The following is a 15,257-nucleotide window of genomic DNA, read 5'->3' as shown; positions in this document are numbered from 1 at the left end:
ACCCGCCCCCTGCGCGTCACTTCCTGCCGGCTTCCGCCCCCTGGCCGGCGCCTTACCTCCTCGCGCCGCGAGCCTTCAGACCCTGCGAGTGGCGGCTGCTTGCTCTACATGTAGGACCTGTTCCCCTCGGCAACTGCGGCGGGTTCCGCGGCGGTGCTCTGGCTTATGCAACAGAGACGCGCCCGGGAGAGGCGGGGGTGGGCGGCCGGACACCTGCACGCAGGGCCCGGGGGAACGAACGTCCCCAGAGAATCTGGTGGAAGGGGCTGTGCAGGTGCACGACCGAGAAGAGTGTCTCTGGGAGATGACTTTAACTGAGGAAATCTTTGGCAGGGAAAGGGTCTCCTTTTAGTGTAAGATCACGGAAGTGGAGGTATTTAATTCGGATGCCCGCAAGAGCCCCTTCCTGTGTCTTCTGACTTTATGGTCTCTCCCGGTGACCCATAATTACGCACAGTAAAGAATTTTGAGTGCTTGTTTTTCCTTGGCAGGGCCTGTTTCATCATCACCGTGTAAAGAGACAAATCAGAGTTCTAGAAATGTGTTGCTGGAGGAAAGGCTGGGTGTCCTGATTTCTTTTCTTCCTCAGGCTGGGCTTCACCATCAGGCCTCCTCACCAGCTGCTGTCTATTCTTTTGTGTCCCGGACTCCGGACACCTCGACTACCGGCGCTTGGTATTCAGCCCAGGTAATGTGTAATGTTTTGTTGTGCCCCCAGTACCTGTCGCATAGATTGTCGATGAAAGTTATGTGAATGGGTGTTGGGAAATACGGGTGCCAGCCATTCACAGAACATTTGATTGGTGGGTGGGTGATTGTGCCCTCTAAAATTCAAATGGAAGTGCAGCCTTCCTGCCTACCCACTTGAGCCCCCTTATCATTAAACCTGGATTTCCCATGCTTAGAAATCTGAGGACTTCCTGTGTCATTCACAGGGCCAGACCCATGGCTACCTCCTCTTCCTCCTGGGAACTGCCCCTAGTGGCCGTGTGCCAGGTAACATCAACACCAGATAAGCAGCAGAACTTTAAAACTTGTGCTGAGCTGGTTCGAGAAGCTGCCAGATTGGGCGCCTGCCTGGCTTTCCTGCCTGAGGCTTTCGACTTCATTGCCCGGGACCCTGAGGAGACACTACGCCTTTCTGAGCCACTGGGTGGGAACCTTTTGGGAGAATATACCCAGCTTGCCAGGTATCAGGGATGGGGAGGAAGAGGTAGAGGTAGTTAATTTGTTGGGCAATGTCCTTGGAGTGCCAGACATGAGAAGAGCTGTCAGTGTCCCTTCCCCCCAGGGAATGTGGACTCTGGCTGTCCTTGGGTGGTTTCCATGAGCGTGGCCAAGATTGGGAGCAGACTCAGAAAATCTACAATTGTCATGTGCTTCTGAACAGCAAGGGTGAGATGTTCTCTCTTTAGCCTCTCTCCTGGACACATTCTACCTAAACTTAGATTCTTAAGAATTTTCTTGTTTCTCAGCTATATTTCCTTGGCTTTTTGGATATTTGTAATTCTGTTCCTCCTTGAGAGAAACTAAGCTGAGCTTCTAGAAGAATACAAAAAGTATCCCCTCTCTCTCTTACTCTAGGGTCAGTAGTAGCCACATACAGGAAGACGCATCTGTGTGATGTAGAGGTTCCAGGGCAAGGACCTATGCATGAGAGCAACTCTACCATGCCTGGGCCTAGTCTTGAGTCACCTGTCAGCACACCAGCAGGCAAGGTGGGAATTGTGAAAGCAACAAGGGAGAGAATAGGAATACTTTATAAAGCGGTACTATAGAAAGCCCTAAGGAATGGGGTGGCTGGGATATGACCAAGGTACTGTGATAAACAGTATGTGGGGAGGAGGGGACTAAGCAGGTTGCTTTTTTCCAGATTGGCCTAGCTGTCTGCTATGACATGCGGTTCCCTGAACTCTCTCTGGCATTGGCTCAGGCTGGAGCAGAAATACTTACCTACCCTTCAGCTTTTGGATCTGTTACAGGCCCAGCACACTGGGAGGTAAGAGGGCACCTCTTCAAAACTTAAGAGCCTTCCCTTAACCTCAGTCTCCTCTCTTGGCTCTACCATTTGAAAGATGGTCTTCTTACCTAATGGGAAAACTCCCCACATTGTTGCCTCTCACATAGTAAATCATTCCTATGCCATTATAAGAATCACATTGGGTAGAGTGGCATGTCACTTATCCCCTATGGGCCACATGCACTTAAATGAATGCTTCTCCCTCATCCCCAGGTGTTGCTCCGGGCCCGTGCCATTGAAACTCAGTGCTATGTAGTGGCAGCCGCACAGTGTGGACGCCATCATGAGAAGAGAGCAAGTTATGGCCACAGCATGGTGGTAGATCCCTGGGGAACAGTGGTGGCTCGATGCTCTGAGGGACCGGGCCTCTGCCTTGCCCGAATTGACCTCAATTATCTACGACAGTTGCGCCAACACCTGCCTGTGTTTCAGCACCGAAGGCATGACCTCTATGGCAGTCTGGGTCACGCATTGTCTTAGGACTTTGCATTTCTGTGAGTTGAGACCCCCATGGTAAGCTGGTGTTGCTGTGACTTATAAGCAGAAATCATGCGCATCTCCTCACTTGGGCCCTTGACTGACTTGATAGAGCACAGGCTCAGCTTCTTGGGAAAGAAGAAACTTTCACCTGAGCTCAGATTTGAGTTTCAGAAAGGTGGAATTTTATATAGTCATTGTTTATTTCACAAAAACTGAAATCAGGCTGAGGGCTGAACAGCACTGGCATAGAAAAAAATATAATCATGAAGTCTGTGTCCGGACATCTCCTTTGGGAACTGAAAGGGGAGGTGGGATGGTACCAGCTGGACTAGGCCCCTGTTCTAGGCCCCCTGGCTCAATCAGCATGCCTCCCCACCAAAATCAAAGTGCCACACTCAGTGCATGTCCCAGCCCTATTCTCCCACGTTGGGATTGGGCATGGGGTCAAGGATGGGGACGGGAACAGAAGTTGAAACTAAATTATTTCACTTCCACCTATGATGCCCTTTGCCCAAGCCAGAAGAAAGCAAAGGGGGAAAGGGCTACAGGATACATTATTTATTTTCACGTGAACATGGCAGGAAAGAAGTACACTCCCCCTTCCCCTTTCCAGGGGGAGTGTATTTTAACTAGCAGTCTCTTCTCCATCCATTCTGTGCATGTACACATACACCACAGCCGGGAGGTGGCCAAGCTGACCTAGTCCTCTTACCCAGTCCTCCTTAGAGGGTCTGGCAAAGGGGAAAGGAAGGAGCCACACCAGGCAGAAGTTTCAACCATGGAATGGAGGAGAGGAGACAGAGGAGCAGCACCAGAGGCTAGGAGAGAGTGGAGAGGGCCACAGCGTCTTTGTTTTTTTAAAAACTCTGTAATTTGGGAGAGGGTGGTGATTAATTTCCAAAATACACTTCCGAGCCCCACCTTCCACACGGCTCCCTTACTCACAGCCCTTTGGTTTTTCAAACAAAGTTGAAGAACCCTCCTAAAGCCAGAAGTACTGACACCCCCTCGGTGTACCCCAAGCGGTGCTCACGTCAATCCCTTTATAAAGACCATGTTCTGTAGACTTTGCTTCTCCCTATCCATTTGTCTTATGGCTCAGTGGTAAGGTGGCTGTAGACACACACATTGGGGGTCAGTGGAAAAGGGAAACAGGGGACCCCAGGCACATGGGTGCAGGGAGGGTGGGGGACACCACTTCCATTTTTCTTTGTCTTTTCCTTAAAAAAAAAAAAAGGCAGGGGTGTGATTGGTTGGAAGGGTAGAGAACAAACCCCAGAACAGTATGTAAGCTCCAGAGATGGGTGGTGGGAACAGTCCCCAGAGAAGTGAGGGGGAGGTCAGGGCAATGCTTGCAGCATCAAGTTCCTCAGGAGTTTCTGTCGGCCCAGCTCATAGTCCTCCTCATCCACGTTCACCAGCAGCTTGATGGCTTCGTGGCCCACAGCCTGCTTGAGGGAGTCTGTGATGAAGACACCTTTAAGTGCCTCTAACAACGAGCCGTTGATGTAGTCGCGCCAGAATGCATCGAGGTAGGTGAGCTCAGAGAACTTGATGTCACAGATGATGGAGCCCAGGTCCCGAGACTTGAGGATGGTGTTGGCCTGGTTAAAGCGCTCAAACTGGCGCTCTAGTGGGTCCTGCTTGTTGGAGAATACGTTGCCCTGCAGAGCAGTCTCGTGCTGGCAGTATTCCGCCCGAACCCGCAGTCTGATGTCTATAGAAGAGAACATGCAAAAAAAAGATGGCTGTGAGGGATGAGAACAAGCCAGGCTTGAAAGGCTGACGTGAACAGCAGGGCGTAAAGTTGGGCACATCACCTGCCCAAAGACCTCTCTCTTCCCCAGTACTACTTAGTTCTTTCCTATGTATCTTAGAAGGGGCCTTTAAATGGGGTAGGGCCCACATCAGATTACCCCCATCAGTCACAACAGCACTGGCCTCCAGCAGGTATTCTAGTTAATTGGCACAGTTCATTTTGACCCTGTCAATGACTGCTTCATCCTACAACCACGATGTTATAACAGCAACCAAGCTGACATATTCTCTGCCACAAAGATAGAAGAATTCTCCCCAGAGATTGAATCAACCAGTGACAGTGATCAAAGTAACCCTGGCACTGAGGAGTGAAATCTGCCCACTGCCTGCAGTTCCTTCCATTTCCCCCTGAGTCTACTCCACCTCTGGAACCCTTTAACCTCCTCACCACAGGTCTGCTTTTCCTTGGGATCTGGTGTCACTGACTTCCGGCGTTTTCGCTGGCTCCCAAGTGTGGCTCTCCCTCGAGCTGGCCGCTTGCTACACATCTGAGGGCCGGAAGTGGGGCAGCACACCACAGGGTAGTGGGGAGGCACTGACAGGGTAAAGGGGTAGACACAGTAGGGTAAAAGCAGAAATCCAAACACTTCTTAGCACTAAGAGCAGTATCAACGTGACTCCAAAAAGGACACAATATAAGAACAACTGAAGGACTAGGAGACGCATTGCCACCTCAACCAGGTTTTTACAGGGCTTGATATTGGCACGGGGGGAACGGGACAGGACAGTGTCCTTTCTCTTAGGCAAATCTGGGAATATGATAGTTTCTGTATCCTCTTACTTGATTAGAAAAATTAGGGGAGCTGGGCCTTCCTGGTGGCACAGGAGTTAAAGTCTCAGTGCTACCAAGCTATCCCCAGCCACTGCAGCATGAATTCAATCCCCGGCCAGGAAGCTAGCCCACATGCGCAGCAGACCTCTCCTGCTCCCCTCAGCAGTGTATCTCAGTAGATCTGCCCATTCTGCTCCCCACTCTCTCTGGTGTAATCCTCTCACCCCTCCCCCCAGCCCCACACCTCTGGCCTACACCCCAGTTCTCTTACATGCATAAATAAATCTTTTTAAAAAAATTAGAGGAGTTGTATCTTCTCACCTGTTTTAGGGGGTTGGGGAGGCCTCGGTTCTGGATCACTGAGGGCTCTGGGGGTCACATAGCGAATAGATGTCTCCTCCAGATACTTGTCTACAAGATCAGGGCACACTGTAGGGGGAAAGTGAGTCATTCAGGAAAAGAAGCAGCCCTCCCTTCTAGTGCAACCCCCTAAAGGGCCTCATTAAGTTCTCACTATTCCCAGGGCCAATGCCGCCTCCCACCTGGATTCCCACAACTTTCCCAATGCCAGTGGTCCCAGCCCCCAATGCACCCTCACCAGCCCGTCTCCTCTTGAGGGTGACATAGGGCAGCAGGTCATGGCGAGTGATGATGCGCAGCAGCTGCAGCACCTGGCGAAAGTTACTCTCATCACAGCGGCCCTGGCGCTCCAATGCCAATAAGAAGTCGCGTCCATTTCGGATGAGGCCACGCTCATGGTCGTCAATGACATCCACAAAGAGGAAGGAAAGCACACGCACATCTCTGTGTGTCAGATGGGTGCCCACGATGTCAAACATGCGATGCAGGCTATACAGTCCATGCTCCTGCTCACCATGTTCTTCTGGCCACACCTGGCTTGCCCGCCGCTTTAGGCCGGCCATGCTGGGGGCTCAGGTGTGCAATACCTTCCAGATCCCCTGCTCAGCAGCTGCAATCCCCACTCTACTGTAAGGACAAGGAAAAAAGCCATTACCACTCAATGGCAGAATTAGTCTTATTCATTCCTATACTCCCAGTGTCTAACACAATGCCTGCCACAGGATGGTGCTTAATAAGTATTAACTTTTATTTACTTGTATCTTTATTACATTTTAAAATAAAAATAAAGCATAGACAATGCCACACCAAGTCTAGACCCTCTGGAGAAATATAGTCACCTCCCCTAACTGACTTTATATCAATTTTAGCACTATACATTCAACAGAAATTGCTATTAGATAGCCAGATTGTTCCTCCTGCCTCCAAAACACTGCTTTTGATCCCTTGAGAACTGTTCTTCCCATCTCTCACCCTCCTGCCACCAGCTCACCTCTTAAATGTAGGCTAAATAGAGATGAAGTAAATAATTCACTCAACTCAAATACAGAAGCTGCATGGGATGAATGCAGGGACAGAGTAAAGAAACTGAAAATCTTGGAACTGGTAGTTCTAACCAGTCACACACTAAACTGTGTGGCCTTAAGCAGGTCACTTCTCTTCAAAGTTTCAGTGTTCTCATCAATACACATAACTCTCAGACTTGTAAAGAATCCAATGAGAAATTACATGTGAAATCACGTTATTAATTTAATATAAATGGTTGTAAAAGAGATTTCACAAAGATAAGATTCTTGATCTCTGCAGTCCAGACTCATCCCTCCAGTAACCTATCCTTAATTTTGCCTATAACCCAACCAGGTCCCGAAGTGTAACTGCTCAGAAAGTTGATCAATAATATTCACCAGAACTGCTGGATTTAAGTCAACAAACGTTAAGCTGCTACATTACATTCTTACAATTCTCCTATGCCATTTGTACTCCCTTGATGTTCACACCCCATGTGGATATGCCTAACCTTACCTTCTTACCATACCTTATGGTCACCATTTACCAATCCCCTGTCAGTGACTGATCACATTTCTACATTCATTATAAAATTTGGCATTTCACTCACAAGGCTCCTCCATCATCCTGGGTTATGTCAATATGTCAATGATCCAGTCAATAACCAATTCTTAAGTCCCACAACTTTCTCCTCCATTCTAGTCCCTCAAACTTACTGCCCTGCCAGATAGTACACACACCACTCCATCCTCTGACCACAACCTCCAATCACCCAATCAATTAGAAATGCCTGTTAATGCAACTTCTAAATATTTCTTAAATCTGCCTCACCTTTTCAACTCTGCTGCCACTGACCTGGTTCCAGTTCCCATAATCTCACCTGGACTACTGCAACAGTCCTTTCCAAGGGCTCTCCTTACCACCAATCTTAACCCACCTAAACCCACCCCACACCCACCTGAATCAACTAGCTAGAATGCACAACTGACCATGTCTCTTTTCTCCTTAAGACCTATCTACAGCCCCTCCTTACCTGTAAGAACACTTCAAATTCCTTATACAACACACCAAAACTCTCCAGATCAGGCCCTGCCTACCTTTTCAACCTCATAACCCACTTTTTGCTCTCTACCCACAGTTTATAATTCATATACATCATGCAGTTCATTTCTCTATACCTTTCCTCAGACTATTCCCTTTGTCTGAATCCCCCCTGCCTTCTCTGTTCCACACCCCCCATCACCACCCTTTTTCAGATGGCTAACTCCTACTCATCCTTTCAGTCAGCTCAGATGCCATCTTCAAATTCATTCTCTACACCCCCATGCTGGGATAAGTAGTCCTCTTCAGTGTCCTTTGAGGAACACTGTGTATAGTTTCTTTAAACCACTTATCAAAGTGTACTAAATTGTCTATGCATTTATTATCCTGTTAGACCCTAAGCAACTTTTATCAAAGGACTTAAGTCATAATCATTTTTATATTTCCAGTGCCTAGCAACTGATAGAGGCAAGCACAGAGTAGGAGCCACCTACTGTTGAACTGACCTTAACATCCGAGAGGTCACCATAACCAATACCATTTAAGAAACGAACTCAGGTAAGTCCAAGAGCAAGAGGATCCCATTAAAAATAGATACACACAACTAAGTTACCAGGATACACTCTGCCTAGCCCTAGCCTCCCCTAGTCTATGCAAAACTACCCACCTCACAGTACTCAACAATGAGAGAAGTTCTTCTGTCCACTTTACATACCAAGACACTGAGAGTAAGTTAAGAAAGAGTAAAGAAAAGCTACTTCAGAGAAGCCAATTCCTCCTCTTTGATCCTGCAGTGGAAGTTTGGAAAGACTCGTACCCTTCAGAAAAAGGGAGATACACCCTGGAATCAGCCCTAAGCCCTGGCTACTGACATGTACACAGGAAATCTAACCCATGCCCAAATTTGAAAGTCCAGATGCCCCACCCAAAGCATGGGAAACAGCTGGGAAAATAGCTATTCAACTACAGGCTGGTTTCTTTTGTCATTTCCTGTCATTTCACCTGCTACAGACAAGGGTACAAATGCAGGGGACAGAAGGAAAGTAACGTCTTGCTCATAGACAACATGAGAGGACTGAACCTCTCATTACAACTTCTCCTTGTTCCTGACCCCACCTGCTCCCTTTGGCCAGCTGCTGTGAGGATCTCAGAGATGTTGGTCAGAATTCACAATCAACAGGTTGCTCCAGATCTCCCTGATTCAAAGTGTCCTGACTATAAATCCCAGGAAATGAAAAACTATATCCCCACATACCAGACCAGTGGAAAATGAGGCAGAAGAGGAAAGCACTATAGTCCTAATTATGTATTAATGGTTGTACTTCCAAATAGGCCTTAATCCTCAAAGGAAGGGTAAAGTCCCTACATTTGAGAAAAAAAAACAAAAAATAAGCCACTGATAAGTTCTGGATTCCAGGTTAGATCACTGAAAGTGCAAGAATTATTGGAGCTTCTAGACCAGCGGTACAATCTCCCCATCCTGGGACATTTTATTTTATCTTATTTTATTTATTTATTTATTTTAAAAGATTTATTTATTTTTATTTATTTATACAAGCACTGGGTACAGTCAGAAGTGCGGGAGGGTGAGAGAATTCACCAGAGCCAGAGCGGGGAGCAGAGCAGGCAGAAGGACCGAAGCACAGTGCTGAGGGGAGCAGTGGGTGGCAGGAGAGGTCTGCACGCCATGTGGGACCCTCCTCTGGTGACCAGGGAGCAGCCGGGGATCGAACCGGCACTACAGAGGCTGCGGGCAGCTTCGCAACCCAGCACTCAACCACTGTGCCACCGGGGAGGCCCGAGAAACCCTATTTTAAATGAAGCACAATAAAGGGTCAAAGGAACAGATATAGCATGTCACTTTCCACCCTAGCCTTGGAGAAGGAAGCCCTTTGGTCCCTCTGACCTAAACCCATCAAACAATATTCCAGAAAGAAAACAAAACAAGTCACACACAGACTCACTTAGCTCATAATTCTAACCAGCACCAAGGCGGCATTCCATCTCTCTCCCACCTTAGCTCCTCCATTACCTGCTGTTGCCATTCAGATGAACAGTAGGTGGTAGGGCTACCGCCCCTTCTGTCCCATCCCAGGAGGTCTAATCTGACCTGGTTCAATCCGATCTTTATGAAGAAAAATACCAACCTCTGTAAAACAGACACAAAGGATCCTGCCCTCAAGCCTCACAGCGATTTAAGTACTGAAACTAGACCAGCAGCAGAACTTTCCTATTAGGCTGCTGATCAAACTACACTGCTTATTGAATGAAGCAAAATATTTAAGAGGTGCAAGTTTTCCAAGGCCATGTCCTTGGGAAGCAGGCATGCAGGCTTAATTATCTTCCAGAATGGTGAGTTCATTCACTCAGCAATCCAGATGGGGGTTCCAAGAATCAACCTAACTTCAGCATGAAAAGAACATGGCCAACCTCATCTTAATATACTCAGCTTTCTGTGGCAGCGAAGTAAGGGAACTTAAATTATGTAGATACAAGATGAAAGGTATCAGAGTAGTAAGGAGAATGTGCATCCTCTAAGCAGAATAGAGAGAACTACTGAGTCTTGATGTCTGAAATACTGCCAGATACCAAAAAACAAACATTCCAGTAAACAGGGTCCCGATCTGAAGGCTTAGTTGGGTCCAATAACCCGTAGGTCCCCCAAAACAGTTTCCCAAGAACAATTCTTTATTCTAATGAATTTTTGCATTTCCCAGAGTTCTAGTTTGTTTACTTGTTTCAGGGAGGTCCAAGACAGTCAAAGATCAACAGCTACAGGATTTCCTCCTGATTGCACATTCTCCATTAGGTTTTTAACTCCAAGTAAAGTCTAGCTTGAGGTTAGAAATCTACCAGGATAATATCTGTATTTATTTGTTTATTTATTTAATTTTTTGAGGGACTTGACTCTCTCAGGAGCCTTTAGAGAAAAGCCATGTGGAAGAAATAAAAGTGATGTCTGGAAATGAAAACAATAGTCTGGTCTCATCCCAACAAGAACGTATCTTATCTCCACAGGCAAACTAGGAGTATTTGACTCTCTCAGAAATCCTCAGATGAAAGTCATGTGGAAGAAATAAAAGAGAACGGTGTCTTGAAACCTGAAAACATGGAAACCTTCAATATGTAAAGAGTACATAGCGTTTTCTTGCTGGTGGGACTAGGAAAATGTAACCAGTATCTGGAAGTCCAATTTACATAGCAGGTTCTCAAAAGGAAGATTCCAGGAACCACGAACAACTAGAAGAAAGAATAAGATGAAGGAAAAAGCCTTCTATGGAAAGAGCCTCAGCAGCCCTCCATGGGCAACATTTAGTAGACATTGTACTAGAGTACAACTTTCCATATGTTAAAAAAAATGATTCCCTTGGAGCTGACCAAGATGACTAGAGAACAACAAAGCAAAGCTGGGAGCCTCCAAAACATCTAATTCTGCTCTCCTTTCCCTCCTATCTACATCCAGTTACCTTAAGAGAAAGTGACTGCAATAGATCTTATGCACTCAGTTGGATGGGTGAAAACTCATTTTCCCTGGCATCTACCCCATTCCTGGGCTCAATCCCAAATACATTTCTCAAGCCATTTCCATTCCCTGCCTTTGTTTGAAAACAGTTTAAATTCCAGACTTACCTCTGCAAAAACCTTAATTTCCCAGGTCTCTTCCTAGCACAAGGTTCAAAGCCAGGAGCAAAACAAAAACAAATGGGGGTGGGGTGGGGAGGGAGTCAATTTTCAAGCTTTATTTTGAAACCTCAAAACCCAAAGAGTTAGTCAATCTCAGCTGCAAGCTTAAAGCCATTTTAATTGAAATGATCCATTCCAAGCTGAGAGAACTCAATCCCCTCCCCCAACAAAATTTCCAAGCTTCCCTAACTCTACTGACCAATTCACAAAACAATATCAACTTCAAGAATTTTCAGCCTCAAAGTCTCAATGCAAAAAGGTCCCAAACTCAACAACTTAACAGGGCAACCAATTATTCTCGGACACCTCCTCACCTGACTCCTCATTTCCTTATGAGATCCACCTATTTTGTTACCATATTAATGTTGACTTTCATCTGGAAAGAAAGTGATTACAGCCACAGAAGCACCTTCTTTCCACCACTTCATTATCAAACTAGAACCATCCTCCAAATTCTCTCTTCACCCTGTCCCTTAACTCGCACACAGTGAGAACAAAATATGCACTGGGCAGCATCCACTGATAAATCATCGCCTCACGGGGGGCTATTTTCTACATATGAATTTCCTATATATGAATACTGACCTCTTAACACTTAACAGAAGAGTGCAGAAAGCAACGCGCTAATTTAAGCAGCCTGGCTGCCTCAAAGGTCGATTCTGTGTTTTCTGTTGTCTTTCGCAGACATCCAGAGTCTGCACACCTCAGCATACAAGGCTTCAACATAGCACACTGTTTCCTCATTCTTGCATTGCTAAGTGCTAAAAACTAGCAAAGTCCTTTACTCCTTCCATACTCCAGTACACCAGTTGCCCTATTTTCCCTTCTCTTAATAACCAGGAAAAACAAACTGGAAGCTAGGGAGCCTCCCGAAAGCAAAGCCAGTTGAACCCTCATCCAACCCCAATTCTCCAAACCCACATGACCATTCCTTTTTGCCCTGCCCACCCTATTAAAAGCTAAAGGCCTGGCAATTAGAATTGGCCGCAACTGATGCTGCTCAACTCTGCTCTCTTCCCACAGGGAAAGGGAAAGCCCCGGACCTCCAGCACCCAGGCAGCTCCCGTCCTATCTCCCACCTCATTCCCCTTCCTCCCAAACTTTCCTCCTCGTCTCTCACTTTCTCCATTACCTCGTCACCTCCACACGCTCTCCGTTCCCCCAAACCTCCGCTCTCTCCTTTTTCCACCCCAATTCTCCCCTAGGCCCTTCCCCCTCTCTCCAATTTAACACTTTGAAAACCTCCCCCCAAACGTCTCAGGTCCCGTTCTCACCTTTTCCCACCTCTTCACGACCCTGATCCCGGGAGTCCAGCCCCCTCCCAGCCGCACGCCGCCGCCCCCTCGCCTCACCCCCTCGGCTGCCTCCGCCCCTACCTCCCGATCCGGTAGGCTCGCAGCCCCGCTCCCCACCTCGGCCTCCAGACACCCCGGCCCGGCCCGGCCCGGCCCGGCGGCCGTCCTTGTTTACGCCCCTCCCGCGCCGCTCCTAGCCGCGACCCCTGCTCGCTCCCACAGTTGCCCCCGCCCCCGCCCGTCCCCCAACGCTCCCTTCCCCCACCTGAGCGTCCCGTCACCTCCCGCCCGGGCTCGCGGCTGGACGTCGCCGCCGCCTCCCCCGCCACTTTCCTTCCCCAACCCGGCGGCCCCGCCCGGCCCCGCCCCGCCCCGCGACTCCCCCTCCCCACGCCGGCCGCCCCGCCGCCTCACTCTCGGCTCAAGCCCGGCGCCGCCATGTTGGATCCATCCGCGCCGCTCCCGGGCCTGCCTCCCGGCGCCGCATCCGGGCTCCAGCCGCCGCCGCCGCCGCCGCCGCGGGCGTGGGGGAAGGGAGCGGGCGGGGCGGCCGGGCGACTGCGTCGGGAGCGGCGCCTCCCGGAACCTGGCCGGTGAGCGGCGGCTTCGGGACCATAGCGAGGCATGAGTGGGGCGGCCATTATGGGTGAGGGCAGCCTGGCAGCAGCGTTGGCCGACAGTGCATGGCTTCATCTCGGAGGGGAGAAAGGGGAGCGGCAGCCATCTTGGTTTGGGGCAAGCTGGCAACGCCGGCGTTTCTACAGGGGTTCTGGGAACCGTACGGGTGGGAGAGGAGCGAGCGCGTGCGCGCCGGATCCCGCTGCTGGCGCGCCCAGAAGCACTGAGAGACGGGCACTGACAGCCGTGTGTGCACGGGGACCATCCCAGGACCATTCCAGGGTCGGGCGCCGGGCGTACTGGGGAAGTTCGTGATGCGGCTTGACCTTTGCCCTCAGCTTCCTGGTAACCCGGACGTTCCGTAACCCGAGGCCGGGGCGGAAAGCTCTGCTCCAGTGACCTCTCGGATTTCATTCTTTAGTTTTGCCGTCTGAGCGTCAGCTTCCCTAAGGAAGTGTCGCCTGAGCCGAATCCCGGCGGTCTGTTGGGGTTGGGGGGCCGGGGGCCGGGCCCGCTCGGAGCTGCCGCAGCCTGATGTAGTTAAAGAGGTAAAGGATGAGCCTGAGCGTGGGAGGGACCGGGTGACGCAAGGCCTGGTAAATTAGTGGATTTTATCCGAAGGGCAATGAATAGGCTTTGAAGAGTCTTAGCTGAGTGAACGATTATACAATATTTGCAGTTTAAACAGATCGCTGATTGCAGTAGGGAGAATGGTTTGGAAGGGACCAAGTCAGAGGCCAGTAAAAATGCGAAGTTCTTATCCGGGCAGATGTCAGTGTTTTGTACTATATCGAAGGGGAAGTGCCGGTGGGAAAGTAGATCGGAAATGGGTACGAGGCAGAAAGGACTCCAAGACACTTCCCAGTGTTCTGACTTTGACAATTGGGGGATAATGTGCCATTTTCCTTTTTGTTTGGGAGGCGAAAATGAGATTTAGATGTCTATGACATACCCTCAGCGGGCAATTGAATATTACATAGTGTGGCTTGGGAACCCAAAAAAGAAAGGATTGAGGGTATGCTCTTGTGCAAAGTATACATGGTTTTTGACGCTATGGAAGTGAATAAGATGACCTAGAAGAAAATAACATCACCATTATTAAGAGAAGGAAATAAAGCCAAAAAAGAGGACACTGAGAAGGGGCAAACAGAAATGAAAGAAGGAAACCAGGAGAGAACTCTGTTAAATGTGAAAGATCAGGTAAATTGTGGACTGAAATGTGCCCTTTGTCCCGGCTGGCCAGGGAGCAGCAACCCACATGGCGCAGCAGACTTCTGCCTCGCCCACTGCTCTCCTCAGCAGTGTCTTTGGTCAATCTGCCTGTTCTGCTCCCCACTCTGTCTCTGGTGAATTCTCTCACCATCCTGTGCCTCTGACTGTACCCCAGTTCTTGTATAAATAAATAAATCTTTAAAAAAAGTGAAATATGCCTTTTGCATTTGCAACAAGGAAGTCATTTAGTAAGATTGGAGAAACGTTTCAGAGCTGTACAGGGGTAGAAACCAGACTGTGGACAATTAAGTGACTGGAAAGGCACAACTTGTAATGACAAATGTTTTCATGGTATTGACTTGAAAAAGAAGCTATCTGTAGAGTATAGTAAGAGGAGAGGAGTTTTAGGTGACCACGGGGCAACCAATTTGAGATGTCTTAATGGCAGTTGGAGAGTAGAACTAACCTGGAAAGGATGTGGTTTATTAACTGGGGGGAGGGGAAGGAAGTACAAAAAATACATATGGCACATTTAAACAGGCATTGAAAGAGTAACCATGTTCAGATAGTCCACCCCAGAGGGAACTGCTTGTCATTGGAAATAGGAATGGACAGAAGGAAGTGGGCAGGTCAATCCTGGCACCTTCTGACCCAACCTGAAACTTCTGTTGTCACCATTGCTATTATAACAATTTTGCCCACTCTTGCCTATTTTTGAACTACCTATAACCGGAATCATACTGTATATGCTGTTTTGTTCTGGTTTCTTTAGTCAATCTGCCTATTCTGTTCCCCACTCTGTCTCTGGTGAATCCTCTCACTCCTCCCCCCCACCTCTGGCCTGTACCCCAGTTCTTGTATGCATAAGTTTTTTTTTTAAGATTTATTTTTATTTTTATACAAGAGCTGGGGTACAGGCCATAGGCGCAGGAGGGTGAGAGGATTCACCAGA

General features: G+C 48.6%; 2 protein-coding genes across 6 annotated transcripts; one reads left to right on the top strand and one right to left on the bottom strand.

Moving 5' to 3' along the window:
- Positions 1–37: 37 nt before the first annotated feature.
- On the top strand, positions 38–2,771 carry NIT1 (nitrilase 1). The gene is made up of 7 exons (XM_037506644.2): positions 38–110; positions 590–688; positions 936–1,190; positions 1,292–1,395; positions 1,585–1,718; positions 1,874–1,999; positions 2,234–2,771. Coding segments are annotated over exons 1-7 (987 nt in total). The 5' UTR covers positions 38–108; the 3' UTR covers positions 2,501–2,771.
- Positions 2,772–3,045: 274 nt separating this feature from the next.
- Positions 3,046–13,001, bottom strand: DEDD (death effector domain containing). 5 transcript variants are annotated; one of them, XM_037506646.2, is made up of 6 exons: positions 12,890–13,001; positions 11,127–11,159; positions 5,689–6,077; positions 5,412–5,519; positions 4,707–4,853; positions 3,046–4,217 (listed from the first exon to the last, which is right to left on the bottom strand). In XM_037506646.2, the coding sequence occupies exons 3-6, from the start codon at positions 6,011–6,013 to the stop codon at positions 3,841–3,843; spliced, it is 957 nt and encodes a 318-aa protein (XP_037362543.1). In that variant the 5' UTR covers positions 6,014–6,077; positions 11,127–11,159; positions 12,890–13,001; the 3' UTR covers positions 3,046–3,840. The 5 variants fall into 5 exon arrangements, with proteins under 5 accessions (XP_037362543.1, XP_037362542.1, XP_037362545.1 ...); XM_037506645.2 differs by lacking the exon at positions 11,127–11,159; XM_037506648.2 differs by lacking the exon at positions 11,127–11,159 and having other exon boundaries at positions 5,689–6,074; positions 12,890–12,965.
- Between the last annotated feature and the right edge of the window lie 2,256 nt (positions 13,002–15,257).

The sequence above is a fragment of the Talpa occidentalis genome, unplaced genomic scaffold (genome assembly GCF_014898055.3).
Source record: "Talpa occidentalis isolate TD23 unplaced genomic scaffold, MPIMG_talOcc4v2.1 talOcc4.12, whole genome shotgun sequence".
NCBI lineage: Eukaryota > Metazoa > Chordata > Mammalia > Eulipotyphla > Talpidae > Talpa > Talpa occidentalis.
The sequence above is the reverse complement of the archived record's forward strand: the minus strand, read 5'-3'. Positions and strand labels throughout refer to the sequence as shown.